The 21,476-nt window shown below is 36.1% G+C and overlaps 4 protein-coding genes across 6 annotated transcripts; 1 reads left to right on the top strand and 3 right to left on the bottom strand.

The window, feature by feature from the left end:
* Positions 1 to 169: 169 nt before the first annotated feature.
* LOC103327214 (uncharacterized) lies at positions 170 to 2,629 on the bottom strand. The gene has a single exon (XM_089055384.1). The coding sequence runs from the start codon at positions 2,627 to 2,629 to the stop codon at positions 170 to 172; it is 2,460 nt and encodes an 819-aa protein (XP_088911510.1).
* A 2,584-nt stretch (positions 2,630 to 5,213) lies between these two features.
* Positions 5,214 to 8,947, top strand: LOC103334310 (uncharacterized). 2 transcript variants are annotated; one of them, XM_008237256.3, is made up of 10 exons: positions 5,214 to 5,671; positions 6,028 to 6,372; positions 6,686 to 6,758; positions 6,888 to 7,000; positions 7,209 to 7,293; positions 7,457 to 7,529; positions 7,986 to 8,041; positions 8,127 to 8,192; positions 8,591 to 8,656; positions 8,747 to 8,947. In XM_008237256.3, exons 1-10 carry the CDS (start codon positions 5,493 to 5,495, stop codon positions 8,825 to 8,827), a joined length of 1,137 nt encoding a protein of 378 aa, XP_008235478.2. In that variant the 5' UTR covers positions 5,214 to 5,492; the 3' UTR covers positions 8,828 to 8,947. The 2 variants fall into 2 exon arrangements, with proteins under 2 accessions (XP_008235478.2, XP_016650354.2); XM_016794868.2 differs by having other exon boundaries at positions 5,632 to 5,774.
* Positions 8,413 to 13,783, bottom strand: LOC103334309 (Leucine-rich repeat protein kinase family protein). 2 transcript variants are annotated; one of them, XM_089054505.1, is made up of 17 exons: positions 13,402 to 13,783; positions 12,689 to 13,229; positions 12,156 to 12,607; positions 11,943 to 12,060; positions 11,789 to 11,857; positions 11,623 to 11,691; positions 11,476 to 11,544; positions 11,290 to 11,361; positions 11,104 to 11,172; positions 10,784 to 11,022; positions 10,495 to 10,700; positions 10,256 to 10,382; positions 10,100 to 10,168; positions 9,817 to 10,006; positions 9,596 to 9,728; positions 9,247 to 9,483; positions 8,413 to 8,803 (listed from the first exon to the last, which is right to left on the bottom strand). In XM_089054505.1, exons 1-16 carry the CDS (start codon positions 13,475 to 13,477, stop codon positions 9,271 to 9,273), a joined length of 2,712 nt encoding a protein of 903 aa, XP_088910631.1. In that variant the 5' UTR covers positions 13,478 to 13,783; the 3' UTR covers positions 8,413 to 8,803; positions 9,247 to 9,270. The 2 variants fall into 2 exon arrangements, with proteins under 2 accessions (XP_088910631.1, XP_088910630.1); XM_089054504.1 differs by lacking the exon at positions 8,413 to 8,803 and having other exon boundaries at positions 9,054 to 9,483.
* A 1,421-nt stretch (positions 13,784 to 15,204) lies between these two features.
* On the bottom strand, positions 15,205 to 18,797 carry LOC103334311 (pre-mRNA-splicing factor of RES complex protein). The gene is made up of 8 exons (XM_008237257.2): positions 18,581 to 18,797; positions 17,461 to 18,256; positions 16,562 to 16,629; positions 16,417 to 16,478; positions 16,111 to 16,214; positions 15,787 to 15,859; positions 15,519 to 15,699; positions 15,205 to 15,411 (listed from the first exon to the last, which is right to left on the bottom strand). The coding sequence occupies exons 2-8, from the start codon at positions 18,216 to 18,218 to the stop codon at positions 15,326 to 15,328; spliced, it is 1,332 nt and encodes a 443-aa protein (XP_008235479.2). The 5' UTR covers positions 18,219 to 18,256; positions 18,581 to 18,797; the 3' UTR covers positions 15,205 to 15,325.
* Between the last annotated feature and the right edge of the window lie 2,679 nt (positions 18,798 to 21,476).

Here is a 21,476-nt window from a genome sequence, read left to right as displayed (position 1 = left end):
CCTTGGCACATGCTCACGCACAGCGGCGGATCCAGAATTTTTCAGCAGAGGTGCAATTTTCAAAAGCTAAGTGCTCCAAAAAAAAAAAAAAAAAAAACTAAACAACCTTATAATTTAAACAATACTAATGTTATTCATAATACATTAAAAAAATATCATTACAATTACCCTACAATTGTTGCCGACGAGATTTCATATCTTGAAAACGTCGCATTATATTTATATTACTAATACAAGAAAAAACATCTTTCTCAATGTAAACAACCAAGCTATCACTCAACCATTGATTCCCTATTTTGTTACGCAATGGTGTTTTCACAATATTCATAGCTGAAAAAGCTCTCTCAACTGAAGCTGTTGCAACGGGTAAAACTAAAGCCAATGTAAGAAGTAAATATACATAGTTGTATATTCTACTCCTTCCTGTATTCACCAATTTTTCTGCCAGATCAGTAATTCCTTTCAATGATGAAAACACAGTGCTGCTCTGCATATCAACAATATAAAGCCCAAGTTGATCTTCAAGCTTCATGAGGTCTCGGTCATTAAATTCTTGAGGGTAAAATTGAGCAAAACGAAGTATTTTTTGTTTGTCAAAAGCTGCAAAATTATAAGCCGGACTCAAACATGCCATACAAAGAAGCAATTCAGTATTTACCTCAGTGAAGCGATTATTCAATTCCACTAGTTGCTTATCAATGATAGTAAGAAATAGATCCACACGATAATAATGGCGGTTTGTGATTTTCTGAGCTTTACGACGTGATCTCCCTTGTGGTACAAATAAATCATCCATGTTAGGAACATCAATATCATTGTTGCCACAAAATATTGATACTTTGCCAAGCAGATCATCAAAGTCATCATCCCTCATAGATTGTAGCTTTTGCTTACATATTTGGACCAACATCATTGCATTCACAATATCTTGATCTTTCTTTTGTAATGCCTTTGACAAATCATTTGTGATTCCCAATATAAATCTCATCAAATATAGGTGAAACACAAAGTCAAAAGTTTGTATTTCTTTCAATAACCTATTTGCTTCACCTAAATTATCTTGGTTGACATCATCAACAATCCATTCAAGCACCTTCACCACGGGATGAAACATAGTATTAATACTCAGTAAAGTATCATAATGTGAGTTCCAACGTGTATCACAAGGACGTTTGAGAGTAGTCTCTTGATTTAACCCTTGCCTTGTTTCAAGATCATCAATTTCAAGAGCTTTCATAATATCTTTTTGTTGTTGCTCTCTAAGTGCATCACGACGCTTACACGATGCTCCAATAATGTTAACAACACTACTAGCCGTTGTGAAGAAAGTAGCAATATTTTCATTACCCTTTGCCACGGCTACAAGAGCTAGTTGTAGTAGATGTGCAAAACAATGGACATAATATGCTTGAGGATATTCTCTCAAAATCTGTGTTTTAAGACCATTGAGCTCACCTCTCATATTACTAGCTCCATCATACCCCTGTCCTCGTAGCCTGGACATGCTCAAATTTGTTGAAGAAATCAACTGCTCAATTGCCTCTTTTAATTTGCTACTAGTCGTATCAGAGACATATTGGACACCCACAAACCTTTCAATAACTTGCCCTTTTTTGTTCACATAACGCAACACCACCGCCATTTGCTCTCTTATTGAAATATCACGTGATTCATCTACCAATATAGAAAAGAATGCATCGTCTATATCCTTAATAATTGCATCAATGGTTTCAATAGCACAAGAATTGACAAGTTCTTTTTGAATGTTAGGAGCAATATACTTGAGATTCCCTGGAGCATTCTCAAACACAACGGCACGAACTTTCTCATCATGATCGGCAAGAAATTGCAAAAGCTCCACATAATTACCTTTATTGCTAGATGTTTCACTTTCATCATGGCCACGAAAAGGAAGACCTTGTCGTAATAAATATCTAGTGCAATCAAGTGCGGCAGTTAATAGAATGCGATAATTAACACGAGCTTGGTCTGTCTGCTTAATCACAATGGTTTCAACGTGTTGCTTCTGATTCATTAAATCTGTACAATGTTGTGTAGCTTTATTGTGAAGACTTCCAACTTGTCCAACATGGTCCCTAAAATTCTCAGGTCCCTTCCTCCAATTTTTAAACCCTTTCTCAGTGAAGACATCGCTTCCAGTCTTTCCTTGTTTATCAAAGTCGCATTTAAAAAGATAACAATGAAGACAAAATGCAGCATCTTTCTCTTTACTATACTCTAACCAAACAAATGAATCAAACCATTTCACAAGAAAACGTCGATTACTCTCCCCCATAAGTGTTTGAGGCATATCGTTTTGGCTTTTAGGCTGACAAGGACCCCTTTGCAAATAAGCTCTTCGGATTTGTTCTTGAAAATTGGGATTATAATAAGTCATTGGAGGTCTAAGGCCAGGGTCTGCAGGAAGATTAGCTAATATTTCATCCAACTCAGTAGGCGGATTATTTGAAGGTTGATTTGAACTAACCGGATTATTTGAAGGAGGGTTGGAACTAGCTGGATTATTTGAAGGAGGGTTGGAACTAGACAGATGATTCGAAGGAGGATTTGAGCTACCCAGATTATTTGAAGGAAGATTTAAACTCTTTCTCTGAAAGTACCGTTCCATAACTGTACAATTGAAACAAAATAAGGGTTTTATATATATTATTATGACTAATTGACTATAATTTATCAAATAAATAATTAATTAATAATTAATTATACCTCGAATAACGTGTCACGTAGCCTCTTTCTCCTCGAGTTTGCTACTGATCTTACTAATATAGAAAGAGCTAAATAAGAAAAAAAAATTATTAAAAAAAGAATAAACAAAATTGGTGTTTGCTCAAGAAAAAAAAAAAGCATTTGACTTACTTTGGATTGGCGTACTCAAGAAGAAAAAAAATTGCAGGATTCTTGTGATGCACACACACTTTGATGAAATTGGGTGATGTTATTGGTCTTTTATAAAGAGAATTCTCAATTCTACTTAATTAAGGAATTTCCAACTCTATTTAATTAAGGAATTCTCAAAACCCAATTGTATAAGAAGAACTTTCAATTAAAACCCAATTAAGTAAGGAAATAGAAGCCCTTTTTCAAAAGCCCACAAAAAGCCCACGTCAGTTTCCCTTTGTTTCCTTTTTTAATTTCAAAACCCTGGTCCAAAACGACGCGCTTTGGCGAGCTCGTTAAAAAAAGAACCTCGCGCAGTAGCATCTCCCAAGCAGCAGTGGTTTGCGATTTCATCGAGCACGTTGTGTGCATCGCAGTCCAAGCAGGTGCGGCTCCATCGTCTGTAATGGTTATTTCCGGTCACCGGAGGTGCAGCGCACCTCCTTGCGCTGACAGATCCGCCATCGCTCACGCATGTGCCAATTGGTTTTCTTTTATATTTTATATTTTATTTTTAGAATTAAGAAAAAATAACATAGGTAGTTATGTTCCATTAAAGTAGGATCTATTATCTGATTTTGTTTTTAATTTTAATTTTTTAATATGAAAAAAGTGAATTTACCATATTATCATAATTTAATTAATAATTTCAATTCTTAAAGTTTGAATTAACCAAGGGAATTTTCTAGTATTTTGAATGTTTCACCATTCTTTGTCTTTTGCTTTATATATATATATATATATATATATATATTTATATATATATATATAAACAACAATAATATTAATAATACAAATAATACAAAGAATTGGATAATCTTGGACAAGGCTCCCGAAGAAATCATATACGAAATCTTGCTAAGGTTACCCGTCAACTTGAGCTCAAAGTGTTGGCCGCGTTCACTCAGTCATGGATGCTTGTACATAGAGCCTTACCTTGCTTGACCACCTTAATGCATTTACATACTAAATGCAACAACATATTAAATAAATTTTAATTCATCAGTTAGCACTTGCTTTTCACTTATTATGTATTATGTTTTCTTAAGTTAATTTCAAAAGTTTAGGTTTTTTTTGGTAAAATTTAAATATGCTTTCACTTTCAAACTCACGAACTCTAGTCTCACAATTCATATCTTTCATCAATTTCAAATTCAAGGGTCTTAGTAAGGCCCTCGCTATAGAATGACTCCGGTTTTTGTATCCCAAGAGCCCATTACAAGGACAAGGTGCAGAAACCCAAAAAACCTTTAAAAACTTCAATGCAAAAAATGCAAAAGTAATACACATTGCAGGAAATATGCGAGCAAGGTCGAGAAAAAGCTCCTACAAACAAGACCACCTAATAAGGTGGGGTACGGCGTCGTATGGTAGACGGATTACGACATCTTTTTTAGTGTCGCTTATGGATCATGTTGGGCCGCTTTATAAGAGGAAGAAGCGGGTTGGGCTGAATATCATCATTAACTAGAAAAGGATTAAACGGTGAATATCTTCCTACCTTGGGGCCCATTCGCGAATAAGTAAAAATAGACATTGTCCTTTCGATCCTACTAGATGACAAAAACAATAAGAGTATTATTGACTTTTTAAACTTCATTTGTGTGCACCAAATCACCCACATCTTAGATGATCTTTCTTGCATATTACTTTGAGTTGTTTTTGCTTAAGTTGAGAATTTCTTCACTATAGAATAGAGCAAACCATAATGTCCCCATGAATGAAGTGTGAGCCAACCATCATGTAGTTGGAGACATGATATTGGTAGTTCAAAATTTCTTTTAAATTACTTCATGCACTTCTCGTGTGTGAATGATGAAAGAGTATGAGAGATGAGATTTTGATTGCCAAAAATATTTTTATGTTAAGAATTGTTAAGAACTTATAATCTCAGGAATCCATTAGATATGGTAGTGAGTTAAATACTTTTTTAAGATGTGCCTACATGCGATCCAATAGTTAAAATACTTAATGGAGCATTTCTCTTATAATTAATATGTGCAAAAGAGATGACAATTTCATAAGATACATATGATAAGATCTTCTTTTTTCCCCAATAAATGTAGCTCCAACGGTAAGAACACTTTGGAAATAAACAAGATAAAAAAAAAACTGTAAAATTCATCTACTTCCTTATAAAAACGTTTTGAGAAAATGTAGATGAAGTTCACAGTTTTTTTTATTCCAAAGGTTCTACAACAAAGGGGCTCAGTTGTGGACGATGCTAGAGTGGCATTTGTAAAGAAATCTTGGCGTTTTTGATTCCATGTCTTTGAATGTGATTGTTTTGTGAGAGGGACGGGAGGGGAGATATATCCTTCCTATATTAAGAAAAAAGTAAAAGGGTCTTGTAGAAAACCTAGCCCACCACACGACCAAAAATACAAATTTGTGAGCATCTCAGTCTTTCTAAATAGAGCATTATATGATATACCTCTCGCTCCCGTCCCCTCCTCACAAACCACTCACATTCAAACACATGGTGCCGCGCCCATCTTTCTTTACAAATGCCACTCTAGTCAACAGCTAACCCACTTTGCCGGCTCTAACAGTGGTCACACAGACAGCTCTACAAATCCAGGAGGAGAAAGCAGATGTCTCCAATATCAGTTTTAGCACAAGGGTATTCGCTACGCCCACCCATTTGGACACTCAACTTGTCAAATCGACAACTTGGTAGGCTTTCAAGCTGTGTCAGTGGCAGAGGCAAATTGTTGACGAATGGGAACAAATATGTGTTAGTTTCCCACCTCTCCAGATCCCAAACGTGCAGGTAACTTAGCTTTATTTGGTAATTTTTAGTTATGCTGAGGCTCGGTTGCTGAGAAACAGAGGGAAAGAAGAGGGAAACTATGTCATGAAGACATGCTTAAAGGGTATTGAAAATGAAAACCCAACTCATGAATAAGCTTTTTTTCTTGTCACAAGTACTTTTTTCTGCCGTTACATGGTGATTTCTGTAAGCTTCGTGCGCATAATTTAACATATGAAGTTCAAGATAGTTCAGCATTGCATTCTCATAACTTAATCTAAGAAGTTCAGAGGAAATCAAATTTGGTGGTATTAGTTGGTTGAAAGTTTAAATATTTTCTCGGTTTGTTCATTATGACTTAATTTTTGTACAAGCAGGATTAGAAGCTTTTTACAGGAAGATGCAGAAAATAATGAGGTTGCAATGTCTAATGACAATCTGGATGGGCAAAATGTGACTGCAGATGAGCTGCTTGGAAATGTTAAAAATGTTCAAATTAGTACAGAGAGTTCATTTCTCGCTAAAATAGCAATTGCACTAGGCATAGCAGCAACAATCACTCTAATATCTGTAGGCATCAAGGGTCCCCCCACTATTGGGTCATCAAATGGATTTCAGTTCCTCCCAGAAAGTGCAACCTCTTCAGTAATGGCTGCAGCCCCGGTCGGTTTCACTGTCAAAGCTTTTGGGTATAGCATCGTTCTTCCAGCAAATGCACCAGGGTATATGCTCAACTTCACTTCTTGCTAGGAGTCTTTTCTTAAACTAGCCTGATGGCAACTGTCTTAACCTTTTTGGTTATAGCCATTTGAAAGACACTGCCGTGTTATTTATATTCCCATTTATAAGTAGAATATTACTTTGTTACTTCCTGTTCTTCACAATGCAAGTTGTGATTCTTGATGAGCTGGGACAAAATAGAAAGATGAATTAGAGGTTCAAGGATAGGACTGCCAAGTCAAGTATGCTTTACCTCATTCAGTAATTTAATTCTTGATTTGTTTCTGAATCATGCATGAATATATCATGTTGCAGGTGGATCTACTTTTGGTTGCTTATGGCTGCAGGCTGTGGACTTTTCATTAGTGAAGAGGCTCTAAATATTTGGGTCTGTCCTCTGTTCTGGTATTCTGTTTCACAAGCTCTTATATTTAACTTGTTGGGTTTATTACTGTTTTGATCTCCATGGTTTCAGTGCTAGTTTGAACTTGTGAATAATCTTTACAAAACCATCTAGGTTGGCATATCTTTGGCTCGAATGGTGTCTTTGGATGGAACATGGCAGTCGTTCGCTGAATCTTTCTCAAGAAATGCTCCATACATTATATCCACAACTCTTTGGGTGTATTGGTAATTGATGATGCCATTTAAATTGTTAGAACTGTACATGCCATGGTTACCTTTATTATCCTAAAAGAAAAATCAGCTGTGGTTAGTATAGCTTCTCTATAGGATTGTAGGCATACTTTTTACAAATACTGGTTTATGTGCAGGCTATCTGTCTATTGCTACACGTAATATGACTAGGCTAATACAACTGGATGTTTTCATATTTCAGGGGAGTATGCATTAGTGATCTGATACCATTTTATCTTGGGAAGCTATTTAGGAAATCCAGGAACTCTGATGATATTTTGTCAAAGGTTAGTCCTACTCCTACCTTTTTGCTTCTGTTTCTTATACATTCTGAGGAGTTAGTACAAAACCCATACATGAGCAGTACATACATTTTGAGTGTTAGTTCCCATGAAGCACATATTTGTGTATTCTAATTTTTAATGAATTTTAACCTGATGATGGATGCAGTTAGGGATTGGAAAAGAGAAAGCTTTAAGCATTACCTCTGAAGTGCAAAGATATGGCAACCTCATTGGGTTTGGTGAGCTCTAGAGCTTATTTATTTTAGTTGCACATGATTCTATTTTGAATGTCCAAAAGTTCATGAATGATTTATAGTTTCAGTTATGAGTCAATGACTAAACATACTCCTATAGGAAATATACATTCAAATTTCAGGTGGCATTGAATAATTTGATGGGTAACAATTTGGGTGATTCACAGCTGCAGTTGTGCTTGGTATAACTAATAGCTCATATATGTTTTTGCAAGCTATAACAGAGTTTAGTTGCTATCTTCTATGTGTAAAAATTTTGCATTTTTTGGGTAAGAATTATGCACTTTAATAGTCTTTGCACGCAAGTATACTCAACCATTTCTGATTGTAAACATGTTCAATATTATTTTTCAGTCGATTACATGTGCAGCAGCTTGAGCAATCCATAATTGCTTGATTCTGCTATTCGATAGTAACATTTTAGTGCATTTTGACTTTCAGTTGAACGATTTTCCCTTGGAGTCAGAAATCCAACAGCTTTTGTAGCAGGGGCCTTGGTTAGTCAAATATAATTCACCTTTTACAGTTGATTGATAATTGCTTCAACTGTCTTGGGAATGACGTGCTTTTATCTGAGTGTAGGGTATCTCTTCAGAGTGTTTCTTTGCTGGTGTTTGTTTTGGTGGTTTGATCACCCTTCCCGTCCAGGTCTGTTCAGCTCTGTTAGAGATTCTGCTGCCCAATATATGCATAGCTAGTTGTGAAACTCCAGCATATGCTGAAAACTAGGGAGAAGATATGTCATGTGTGGCGAGTTTGGGTGTAATCCGTTACTGAACTTGCAATACTTAGAAATGAGTTAAAATTTGCAAGTTTCAAATTTTCGTGGTTTTTGAAGGGTTTTGTATGAAAATATGCTGGAAAAACCTGTACAATAATCAACAGCGTTTTCAAGATTCTGTATTTGGGGCTATTTGATTCTTTAGTCTGGAACTTTGCTTTCTTGACAATGACTAAAGTTGGCTCTATAGGAAGACAAGAAATTGATATACAACCTTCTAGTTCAACTACTAACTCAACTTATTCTCTTCGCTTTCTGATCTCAGTTGTTGATAGGATTCTTCTCGAGGGAGCGCCCTGTCTTTGCCCTTGCTACTGTTGCAACAGCAGTGGTATGCTCTTCATTTCATATATCAAATTATTAATTTCATTTATCAAATTATCACTATTGTAACTACATATCTGACTTGAAAATCATCCAGGGCATTTGGACCGTCTTCCCTTATATTGTGGCTGCATCAACAGCATTGTTCCTTTACCTGAGACGCCATTACTCTCCATAGTCAGAATGGATTCCCAGAAATAGAGGATAGAAGCTACTCTATGTATATAACTATATATACAGAAAAATTACTGTGATTATTTTTTGGAGAAAGATCCAATATAAAATTTGCTATTGGACACATTGTAGATATAAGTTGTCATAATAGACTTTAACATGAAGCAAGTTGTTTCTAATTACAAGCTCAAACTTACAAATCCCATGGTCCCTACAGCATGTGTTTGAAATTGAACCCAAAAAAAACAAATTCATTTGCTTCAATTAACAGATACAATAGAATTTTAAAGACACAGAATTTTGGAATAGATTTATACAATAATAATTTAGTCTTTCCAACAAAACAAAACCAAAAAGGTGTTCTTTATGAAATAATTTAATCTCAGCTCTCCCCTCAGTTTTCAGATGATTCACAGAACAGACCTGTAGAAGTTGTAAATTTCGAGTTCACATTTCATGTGATGCGAGATACGATAGTTGAATGCTGTAAGCTTCTTTGAGCTCAGCCAACACCTCTGCTATGGTTGGCCTCTGTGATGCATCTCTCTCTACAGACCTTATAGCAACTAAGGCTGCCTTTTTCATGCTTTGGACATCAAATCTTTCCTCTAGGCTCTCATCCACTATCTCATATGCACCTGCCTGTAAGTAAGGCTTGGCCTGCACTTGTCAAAAAAAAAAAAAAAGAAAGAAAGAAGACTGATATTTGGCCCAAAGAAGAACATTGACAGACAAAGAACAAAGTAGAAAGGAAGTTAGATGTTTGGTTTACCCATAACACCAAATTAAAGGAGTCTGGAGTTCCAGAGTGGCTCAATGGCTCTCTCCCACAAATGAGCTCCAGAAGAACAACTCCGAAGCTATAGACGTCGCTTTTTTCAGTAAGCTGTTGGGTTGAGTAATATCTGTGCAGTTCAGTTTGAATCCATCAACAGGTGAAGAAAAGAATCGGTCAAGAATTAACAACATTACATAATGTTTTCGAAGACCTACTCAGGATCAAGATAGCCGGCGGTGCCCTTGACAACAGTGGTCACATGAGTTGCGTCTGCCTGCATTACTTGCTTCGACAGGCCAAAATCACAAACCTTAGCATTCATTTCCTTGTCTAAAAGGATGTTACTGCATTTCACATCTCGATGTATGATTCGAGGTTCGTTCCCATTGTGCAGATAGTCCAATCCTTCAAAAGAAATGAGGATCATAATTCAGATAGAGCTTTGAAAACAGAATATGAGAACATCAAGATGGATCAGAAGCAGAAACACAAGCATACCTTTTGCAGCATCAACAGCAATTTTCAGTCTGCGAACCCAACTCAGTGAAACTTTTTTACTGTTTGGACCTGAAAGTGACGTAAGTTATAAGTTGGGAATGCAACTTTGCAAAAAGGAACTGTAATGCTTCTATTTATGCATAATGTTTAACAAACCATAAAGGTGGTCAGCCAATGATCCACCAGGAAGATACTCATAAACAAGTATTTGCTGCTTTGCTTCATGACAGAACCCTTCCAAGCACACAAGATTTTGATGCCGAATTCGAGACAATAGATTCACCTAAAACAAACCAAGGAAGGTACAAGTCACCTTTTGCAATATAAGATTGAGAATTTAATTTCTCTGCTTTATAAGCGGGCAATAATATGCTAAAGGAGTTCAGATGGGGAACCTCATTGATAAAAGAATCAGCCCCAAGTTGGCTTCTATCAAACCGCACTTTCACAGCCACCAATTTTCCATCTGAAAGCCTTCCAAAGTAAACAGAACCAAAACTTCCACGGCCTATGACCTCCTTGAAATTGTTGGTGGCTGCTTTGATTTCTTTGTGGGTAAAAACTCTTGCTGCATTCCAGTTACGCATATCCGACACTGCCCCTAAACATTAAAAAGAAGTTCTCATGAAAGACTGAAGTAAAAGGCTTCCATGCACATAATCATAATCTTGGATGTTTACGTACTTTCTGTGGATGTGATTTCAGTTCTCTTTTTCCTCATGTACAAGAATGCTAAAATAGAGAAAAATATCACAAGTGCAAGTAAAGCTCCTCCAATTGCACCAAGTATAATTGCTAACTGATTGTGTTCAGTGTGTTTCTTTCCGGTGAAGATAGTAACTTGTGGTATCTCAATTGAAGAGTTGGCTGAAAAATCATTGCATCTCAATGTTGAGAAAGAGAGGCACAAATTTCCTGATGCTCTGCACAAAATTGGTGCATCAGCAAGCAGAACAAATGCACAGATGACGAGAGACAACATGATGACAATACTAATTCCATACCGGATTTCCAAACTTTCTCTGTTCAAGGACAGCGGAAGAGCGCCTTGTAGTTTGTTATTTTCCAGGTTCCTGATGAATGCAGAGGATGTATATACTTAGTGAAACAAATGATCTTGCTCATATAAGAATCACAAAATTCAGAAAACAACAAGTTCGTTTGTATTATTTTTAAAATGTTTCACTTACAATAAGTGGAGGTCTTCTAACTCTCCCAAGCTCTCTGGAACAATTCCCTGTAATGTATTATTTTGCAAGTCCCTCCATATAGAATCAGGAGAAGAAATAGGACAATGCAATATGTTAGTATCAGTTTTTGGGTCCACAGACAACATCTTACACGTATGGTTTAAAAATGTAGAAAATTCAACTTACAGAATTTGAAGGCTAACCAAGTTCTCCAAATCAGTACCAAAGGATGTTAACCGATTGAAACTCAGATTCCTGAAAGTTTCAATCACACAATAATCGTCATGATGTCTAAAGAAACAGAAATTCAGTTCATGAATGAAGATACATTACAATTTCTGAAGACGTGTCAAGCTACCCAAATTCTGTATCTCACCAGCAAGCGATGTGTTATGCAAGTCCCTGGAGCATAAGACCACCAACATAAACATAAGAAAATGGACCAACGAAAACGTAGCATCAGTTATCTAACCAGTGTTAAGGAGCCTCAAGAGTTTACAGTGTTTTAAGATCCAGCAAGTCGCCAATGGCTGCACTAACTGACCTCAAATAGATGTCTGGGAGCTCCCTAAGAAAAACATACACAGTAAGTCCACATCTCTAGGTAAAATGCAAGGCACCAATTCAACTTTAACAGATAAAAATGAACATACAATGATGTAACTATGTTTCCTTCACATCCAATTTGATCCCATGAAACCGGAGAGCAAGGGTCATCTTGCCATCCCAGATCTAGACCAGTAGATTGTTGAATAACCTGAAGAGCTGAAACTGCAAGCAAAATAAAGTCATCATCAGTTGTAGCAGCAACTAGCAAGTAGAGTGACCATAAATTAATTAACAAGTATGCAAATCAAAAGTGGTACCTGTGGTGGAGGAGGCTTCCTTTGGAATATCAAGAATTTCATACACCTCGATTGCATTGACTTGAGGATAGAAGCTGGTGCTCTTCAACGTGATGTTCAGGCTCTTCGTTCCTCTCAGTGTAAAATATAGTGTTCCAACTTGTGAGCTTCTCACAGTATAGTTTGATTGAACAACATCACCGTTAATTAAGACGTCAAATGAAGGAAACACAGGAAGAATACCGGCGAAGTAGAGGACAATGTAGTAGTCTGCCAAGGTATCAAGAGGAAAGTTGTATGTCAACACATCCCTTCGTGCCAAAACTCTAGCAGTTTGAAGAATAGCAGCAGGGGGAGCCTCCTTTAAAGCAGAGAAATTGAAGCTAAGCTGAGTCTTAAACCCAGCTGACACATGAAATGGTGCAAAGCTTTGATCAACATCCCAAATACGATCATACGGGTCCAAAGGGTACCTGTTGTTAGACAAACCAATGACTAAAAATCCAACAAACCATCAAAGCTACATACATATAAGGAGCTCAAAAAGTTCATACCTCAAAGATCCATTTGTGTAACCACAATTTATTCGGTAGCTTTTCCTAAGTGACTTATTTGGGAAATCTTCCATGCCACTTGTGTAAGCTCCTTGAGGAAGTGGCCTAACTTCAATTGTAGAAATTACAGGAGTCCCTCTATCTGCAATAGCATGCAAACAGAAGGAGACCGCGTCCTTACCAGTTGGCCATAAAAACTCTTCTGTCCATGGATCGTTTTTTCTGAGGTCTATGGTGCTAACAATGGCTGTCCCAAGAGACACAGAGAATGATGGGGGTTTCCCAAGGCCGTCATAGTTTTTGTACACAAATTGAGCTCTAACAAGAACCAAAGATGACACATTGGTTACTGGTAGTCCATAACATTTGCGACCTTGGGAAACTGGGAAGTATCGAACTGGGGCGCCAGATGAGGAGGTTCCATCAAAGTAATCAACGGTGGTGGTGTTGCCTATGCTTATGTATGCACTGTCTGGAATCCATGAGATACTCGATGAATCAGTGTAATTGGTAGTTCCACCACAAGTTAAGCTCAAGAAACCTGTACCATATACATGAATAAAAGCAACATTTGAGCAAAAGTCTTAAACTTGAGTTAAAATTAACTTTTGAACAGAATGAAGGCTCTGCTGTGATGAGCCTACTGTTATTCTTCCACCAAAAGTTTTAGTGACATACAACAAAACTAATGATGAAAAAGAAAAAACACATACCATCTTGATCACAGAAAGCAACTGCCCAAAAGCCAGAAAACAGAAAGAAGCCAACCCAGAAACAATGGAGGTCCATAATTTCAGAACCAAGAAAGTTACCCAAAAATACTCGTAATATATTTCCAAGAAACAGAACAAAGTACTTAACGTTATGAACCCAAGTGGTTCATCATAAGAAGGGGCCAGCAGGTAAAAAATATATTGAAGAGTGAAGATTTCAAAAGAAGCGAAAAAGATATCGGGATATCCAACAAAATGATTGTTTCTCTGGTGGGTTAACAAATTGGTACTCTGATTGTTTTGAAATTAGAAGCTGTAAAGAGGAAAAGAAGGTTGTGATTGAGGAAATGGGGCACCAAGGTGATGATGAAGGAGTGGCAAATAATTATAATTATTATGGTGGTTGTAAAAAAGCAGCTCTTGAAGAGGTAAGCTAGCTTTCGGTTGAGATTATAAGGAAGTTCGTATATGTATAAACAGAGTGCTAATTTGGACTATTACTGATTGGTTTTTGCATGCATGCAAATTACAATGGTTCAACTCTTTTTTGCGTTTTCAAATACAAGCAAAAAGAAAGGGTCTTCTTGCTTCTCTTGAAAACAAGCAAGAACTTGCTTGGATTACATCAATCTTGCACCCGAGTTTGAATTCCCTTCCCTATAAACCGGAGTAGTTTAACTTTAAAGTATTGTTTTTGTCAAACAAAAACCAAAAAAGTCAAAGGCTTGAAATGCAAGTTCCACTACTCTTTAACGTGGGTTAGTGGAAGGAAGATGATTCATTCATAGGATGCTTGCTTTGCTTCGTACGGGGTGCATCAAAGCAATGATCTTTCGTTGCTCTCTTTTTGTATAGCTTTGCTTGTAATTCCATTCTCACTATCTTTTTATGGATATGGAAAGCAAGAAAAAGGCACTTTGTGCGAACCAACTCAATCATTTCAAGGCCTATAGAGAGGGACAAAATCTAAAAACTGAACCAATGCTATATATCTCTCATGCATCAATAATGTGTTTTTTTTCCTGTGTCTTTGTTCATATATGCTATGCTTGCTTAATATTTCAATTTCTTCTTTCATGCGTCTTTTTGGGGCGTTGATGTTGACGACTTCAACATATGTTTCTTCACAAGTCATGAGAGTCATAAGGAGCTCCAGTTTGGCTCCTTTTAAGGTTTCTCAAACAAATGAGCTGCATACATATATATCTACTCAATAGGGGTGAGTACAGTTCGATTCGACCTGGTTCAACCACAAAATCACCGGGCTCGTTTGGGAGTGCTTCTTTAGGAAGTACTTTTGCTCATAAGCGCTTCTAACAAAAGCGCTTTTATTATAAAAATCTTGAATTTTCATAAAAAATTAAAGTGCTTCATGAAAAAACACTTGGGAGTGCTTTCTGAAGAAGCACATAGCACGTGCTTCTCCCGGAAGCGCTTCTATGACTCAGAGCGCTTCTAAACTTTTCTCACAAACGCTGTAAACGCTTTTAGTTATCGAAAACGCCACCCTTCCAAAAGACTCCCAAACAGGCCCTTAATGCATTTCGGTTGGGATCGGTTATTGCTAAAATGGCTCAGTCCAACTGAACCAAAATTCTCCGGTTCGGTTTTGAGCAGCTGGGCATGCCCATTATCAAATTTATATCATTTTTGGCCCATTTGATTCTGTAAGAATTTTAAGCCCATTTATTTGGAAGGCCCAACATTCAATCTAAAGTAAACCAAATAGGGCTTCCATCATTCCAACAATGTAACGACTAGCAAGAAAGCGGAAAACATGCACATAAAATTGCTTACAGTGGCTAAAAAGCAATAGGAAACTCAAGACTTGTATTATATTCATCAACAATTAGTATAAAAGCAAATACTCCATATGCCTCTTTCCATAGAAATACAAGTACATGGGTTCCTTACTTAGCACAAGTCACATATCTGCCACAGACCAAAGATAAGCTTCCGCCTCCGTAGCTTGTTTATCATTCTTCCTTTTAAACATTCCCTTCTCAAATCCTGCAAGAGACAACAGAAAAAATTAGTAAATTCTGACTTAATTGTGCATGTTATTGCACGAAAAGTAAGAAAAATATCCAAATGTAAAATGAGGAAAGAGAACCTACCATTACTGCGATCAATTCCATCCCAATGTCTTCCTGGTCTTATACCATATCTATTTGGTGCAGCATCTAGTCCTCTTTTTAACCAGCTATGATTAGGAATCTCCTGAGGAATAATAAATCCAGATTCCTTCATTTTCTCGCTATCCCCCAAGTCAGGGAGAACTGGCTCGGAATACTTCTTCTGCAGAGCAAGACAACAAAACAAATGTCAAAATCAGTTACTACTTTATGTGATTCTAGACACCACATACTGAACTTCACTTATTACCTTTACCAAATGTGCCATAGGATCGCCCCATCTTACTCTCTCCTTCAACATTTTGTCGAGGTCTGGATCATCTCTGTAAACATAGGATATAGGTGAATTGCATATTTAGGCAGATTAGCGGAAGCAAAAACAATGAAAACAGAAAATTGGATGAAAAAAGATAAGTCTGGAATCACTCCAGGGGCTTCACATCAGAATCCCAAAACTTGTATTTCTCTTGTATTTCTTTAACTGAACTATATAAAGGGACAAAGGGAATAGTATTAAACTACGCAATACCAAGAAAACAGATGGAAACATAGCTTGGACTTTTGTAGCATTTACCTAGTCCGTGCAAATGGTTTCTCCTTCTCAAGTTCTAACTCCTCCAGCTTAGTTTCAGCTTCCCGCTTTTGGGCCAAGCCTTTACCCCATTCCAACTTTATCTCCTGATGAAATTACAGACAAAATGACCATAAGTAATCTATTCAAACAGCTGAATAAATAACAAAATATAAAATCCATTTTTCACGTGAAGAAACTTATGATAGAACCATAATACAACTCAAACACCCAGTGTGTAAAACTAATAGATGATTAGCCAGATATTGCACCACTCAAGCATGACACGTTCACTATGTTCCAAAATACCTTAGGTTTTTCTTCTACTTTCCTTTGTGATTTCAAAAGCTCCTCCTTTGAAATGCGTTCCCCTGCAGCATTGGTTGTGAGATACGGATAAAAGCACAAAATACAAATACAACTAATAAAAGGTGAACATACAACTTCAGCTTACCTGTTTTCTTATCACGGTATATAGGCACTGCCTCCCTCCCACTTATAGAAGGATCCATCTGTTGAAATCTACAACCATCAATATTTTGCAAGTCAGAATATGCAACATCTATCTGTGAAACACAATAAAAGGCAGCAATATTATTTGAGCCATAGCCCCTTTACACTTCTTTCTTCAATGTTTCTTAAAATAAATAGAAAGAAATAAAGTGAGATGTTTTTTTTAAAATGAAATCAAAGGCTGAAGAAACTGAACAATATCCAAAACAAATCAAGGTAATATTTTGAAGTGCATAAATAAATCATCGGTGAGCAAAAGTTATAAAAACTTCTAATCAGATCACAATCAGATGAAATTGCATTTTGTGCAAATTGGAAAATGTGCTGAACAATGACCATTTCAGTACTTCTACTTGTCACACAAAATGCATACATACACAAAAAAGTGTCATCTTAGGTGACTAAAGTAAACAAAGGCATCCTTTTTCTCCATTACAACAATTTTAAAACTTCTACAAGTCTACATAACTAAGATAGTAAGATTTATAGACCATGTCAACTGTTGAGTTTTCAGTACAAGGCCGCATATGCCTCATCGTTAGTTAGCAGCTAACAGAGAATCCATGTGGCAAGACAACACTAATTCACAGGTCTATATTCATGGCCATCATGGAAAACAGACAATGAATGCATAAATGACACCATCAGACCACAAAGGGCAAAACCATTAGTTAAGTTTTCATTGAAAAGGACAAACAACTAATAGGAAAAGAAAAAAAGTAAACAGAGGATGACGGTCCCTCAACTTGATCTGAAACCTTAGCTGAATGAAACACTACACATATTACTTATTCATCATGAAGCTTTGGCATATATATGTTGGTTAAAACAGGCGCATACCTTAACCGCTCATCCTTCTTAGTTCTAGTGATCTCGTCCCTCATTTCTCGGCCAGAGATCAAACCAACTTTCGGTTGCTCTTTCAAAGAATCCAGAGGAACTTGCTTCTTTTTCCTTGGTGGAGAAAGATCAACGTCCTTCCTACTCTTCCTTGGTGGAGAAAGATCTCTATCGATATCCTTCCTACTCTTCCTTGGTGGAGAAAGATCTGAATCAACATTCCTACTTTTCCTAGTGGGTGAAAGGTCTGTAGGCAACTGATCTTGATTTGTTGCCGGTTCAGGGGACGGAGTGTGGTGGCGCTTCCGTCTCTGCCGTGGAGGTGACAAGTCAACATCTTCTCCCCTATCTCCCGGAGATATTGATCCAGGTTCCGAATTAATCCTCTGTCTTCGAGGTGGAGATATATCGGAACTTGAAATCTTAGGAGGCGATGATTGTCCAACTGGAACCCAACCACTTCCATCTTCAGATATGGCATTAAATGGACGCTTGGCCCTCAACGCTTCAAGTCTCCTCATCCTCTTAATCTCAATGTCCTCATCAACAAAAGGTTTGTCTTCATCTGTTGAATTGTTGTCATTATCTTCCTCAAGATTCACCGGTTTCTGCCACGCAGGGTCTTCATCCACCACTAAAACCCCCATTGCTTCTGCCTTGCTTTTCTGCTTCTTCTTCTTCTTTTTCTTCTTCTCTTCTTCATTAATCCCTTCATATCGTTTCAAATACTCTTTCAGTGATTTACTCGAAGACGCCATAGCTCATTCAACAGTCGTTACCTTGCCCTTCCAAATAACTGTAATTTGCAAACAATAAAGCATGAGCTTAATAAAAATTCGAGGTGATTAATTGACTGTAAGCAAGAAACAAAATCAGAACCCTAACTATGCACGAAATTGTAACACCAATAAAATAAATTTCGAAAACAAAATGAGGTGATTAATATGCCTAGCTCTAGACGCCGTGCATTACCTAAATCAGAACCCTAACAATGCACAAAATCGTAACACTAGTAAAATAAACTTTGCACCCTTAAATTCTGCTTGGTTCCCGAGAAAACAGGCAAAACAGAAAGAAAGGCGAATTCGAAACAGAAAAAGAAAATTCTGAAAGTACATACCACTACCAGGTCGACGAAGACAAGAAGAAGAAAGAAATAGCAGATGGATTGCGTTCCCGCTCCGTCCTTCAAGTTTGACCGAAAACCGCGATGGGAAAATTCGTCAGCTGAAAATTTGAGACTCAGAGAGAGGGTCGAAGCGTCAAAGGAAAGAGAGGCTGAGACAGAGGCTTTGTGTAGAAGAGTTGAGAGAGAGACGGTGGGTGACCGTGAGTTTGACGGAGCGTCTAGGAGAGAAGAGAGTTTTAAAATAATAATAATAATAATACAAATTTATAAATAATAATAGTGGTATCGCCGCGCGGCTATACTATTTTATTTTTTGAAAAACCAGTATAGCCGAGCGGCTATAATCGGGTTTTCCTAAATTTTTGAAAAGAAATCGTATAGCCGAAAGGCCATTTTTTCCTAATTGTTTTTATAAAAGAATCGTATCGAGATTGGCTAATTTCTTGAAAAGTGGCTATACTCTTTCCTCCCTAATTTTTTAGAGGAAACAGTATAGCCCCGCGGCTAGACTTGGTTTTTCCTTTTTAAAAAAAAAAAAAAAAGTAATAGTATAGCATGTATTTTTCATGTATAATACAAATATTTTTTACAAACTTTTCAATAATATAAATAAAATTAACATATTATATACATAATTCTCACATATTATTGAATACAAATAATATATATTAAAAATTTAAATAAATTATATTAAAATATTATATAGTGGCCGAAATTTCAAATTGTAATTTGCCAAATAAACAAGTACGTATTTTATTCATATAGCCACGCATCCAGTGGCGGAGCTACAGCCAGGCCTGCCATGGCCCTGGCCCCCCCACTTAATTATTAATCTCTTGGAATATATTATAAAATATATGATATAGTAATACAAAAACTGCAATTAGATTAGTGATGGCCCTCCCAGATGAAGATTAAAAACCTAGTAGAAGTAATTTTGAAATTTTGGCCCCTCCATACTAAGAATCCTAGCTCCGCCACTGCACGCATCTATTCCAAATTAATATCTATAAAGTATAAACTAATGCAACAAGGAGGGTTTTTTTTTCCTTAATTTTTTTTTAAATGGTATCGCCGCACGGCTATACTAGGGTTTTCTTCATTTTTTTATAAAAAAGAAATAGTATAGCCTGCTATACTCATTTTTTTATATAAAGAAATAATATAGCCAGGCAGCTATACTTGGTTTAAAATATTAAAATATTATATAGTGGCCAATCTTTAAAGTTGTAATTTGCCAAAATTTTGTCGAATAAAATAAGTACGTATTTTATTTGTATGGCCATGTGGCTATACCAAATTCATATCTATAAAGTATAAACTAATGCAACGATTAGGGTCTTTTTATAATAAAATAAAAAAAATTGAATAGCCGAGCGGCTTTACTCGGTTTTTCCTATTTTTTTTAAAAGAAATCGTTTGCACGGCTATACGCGGTTTTTTATTTTTTATTTTAAAGAAATAGCATAGCTGGACGGCTATAATAAGTTTTTTCTAATTTTATTGCAGAAATAGTATAGCCACGCGGATTTTGTTCTTAATTTTTTTAAAACGAAATAGTATAACCTAACGGACGCGGATTCTTTTGTAATGTTTTTTCAAAAAATAGTATAGCCGGACGGCTATACGCGGCTTTTCTAATTTTTTTAACAGAAATGGTATAGCCACCTGGCCCTCTTCTCCTAATTTTTTAAACGAAATAGTATAGCCGCGCGGCGATACTCGGTTTTTCCTAATTCTTTGAAAAGAAATAGTATAGCACATATTTTTCATGGATAATACAAGTATTTCTTATAAACTTTTCAATAATACACACAAAATTCAGGTATTATACATATAATTCTCACATATTATTGAATACAAATAATATATATCAAAATAGTATATAGTGGCCAAACTTTTAAGATGTAATTTGCCAACATTTTGCTGAATAAAACATGTATGTATTTTATTAGTATAGCTGTGCGTCTATACTAAATTAATATATGTAAAGTATAAACTAATGAAACAAGTAGGGTCTTTTTTTCTTAATTTTTAAAAAGGATAGCCGCACTATACTATGAATTTTTCCTAATTTTTTAAGAGAAATAGTATAGCTGCACGGCGATACTCTCTTCTTCCTAAATTTTTGAAAAGAAATAGTAAACCCTAAACCATGTACTAGTACTTTTTTAGTTTTTTTAGTTTTTTTTTTTTAAGAAATAGTATAAACTAATTCAATGAGAAGGGTCTTTTTTTCCTAATTTTTTAAAAAAGAAATTGTTTAACCACGCAGCTATACGCGTATTTTTTCCTAATTTTTTAAAAACAAATAGTATAGTTGCAAGGCGTGTTTACTAGAAGAAAAAAAAAATCTTTGAAAAACAGATTTTTTTTTTCCTTTTACGTTTTATAGTATTTGGGATTTTTTAGTTTGGTTTTCAAACTTGAGACTAACAAACAGACTTTTTGGGCTTTGGGCTCAAATTATGTTATTAAATTTAAAATTTTGGATCATTATAATACTAAACAAGCCCTTAATGACATCTCTATTTACAGCATGTTTACTAATCTGTAATCAGATTAAGAGGAATTGAATCAAGGATAAATGGAATTGAGGAGGAGTTAGTTGAGTATAGTTATAATTCGGATTCCTATTGAAGTTGTTTACTAAACCATATGAAATTAGGGTAGGAGTGGTACAAATTTCTTATAAGTTGTTTACTAAATTCTCATGAATTGGAATTGAAATCAAATTGATTACTAGAATGTCCTCATTGTTGGGTTAAAGTAGATGACAAATTTGAAATTTTAAAAATTTTATGGATATAATGCGTAAAAAATGGATTCCTAATGTGTTAGTTATCCAAGAATTAGAATACTACCTCCCACTCAAGATTCCAATTCC

The sequence above is a fragment of the Prunus mume genome, linkage group LG6 (genome assembly GCF_029339155.1).
Source record: "Prunus mume cultivar Tortuosa linkage group LG6, ASM2933915v1, whole genome shotgun sequence".
Lineage (NCBI taxonomy): Eukaryota > Viridiplantae > Streptophyta > Magnoliopsida > Rosales > Rosaceae > Prunus > Prunus mume.
This window is presented reverse-complemented; position numbering and strand designations above follow the sequence as displayed.

Bases quoted from the DNA above. Each gene is read 5' to 3' on its own strand.
- LOC103334309 (XM_089054505.1), bottom strand. From the start codon at position 13,477: ATGGACCTCCATTGTTTCTGGGTTGGCTTCTTTCTGTTTTCTGGCTTT. The intron at 11,173-11,289 runs GTAAGTGAAACA...TGCATTCATCAG, and splicing joins TTAGAAGACCTCCACTTATT to GAACCTGGAAAATAACAAAC. The intron at 10,169-10,255 runs GTTTGTTAAACA...CGTCACTTTCAG, and splicing joins ATTGGCTGACCACCTTTATG to GTCCAAACAGTAAAAAAGTT.
- LOC103334310 (XM_008237256.3), top strand. From the start codon at position 5,493: ATGTCTCCAATATCAGTTTTAGCACAAGGGTATTCGCTACGCCCACCC. The intron at 5,672-6,027 runs GTAACTTAGCTT...TTGTACAAGCAG, and splicing joins TCCAGATCCCAAACGTGCAG to GATTAGAAGCTTTTTACAGG. The intron at 7,530-7,985 runs GTGAGCTCTAGA...TTTGACTTTCAG, and splicing joins TGGCAACCTCATTGGGTTTG to TTGAACGATTTTCCCTTGGA.
- LOC103334311 (XM_008237257.2), bottom strand. From the start codon at position 18,218: ATGGCGTCTTCGAGTAAATCACTGAAAGAGTATTTGAAACGATATGAA. The intron at 16,630-17,460 runs GTATGCGCCTGT...TGATGGTTGTAG, and splicing joins AAGAAGGATGAGCGGTTAAG to ATTTCAACAGATGGATCCTT. The intron at 15,700-15,786 runs GTAATAAGTGAA...CTTGCTCTGCAG, and splicing joins CTATGGCACATTTGGTAAAG to AAGAAGTATTCCGAGCCAGT.
- LOC103327214 (XM_089055384.1), bottom strand. From the start codon at position 2,629: ATGGAACGGTACTTTCAGAGAAAGAGTTTAAATCTTCCTTCAAATAAT.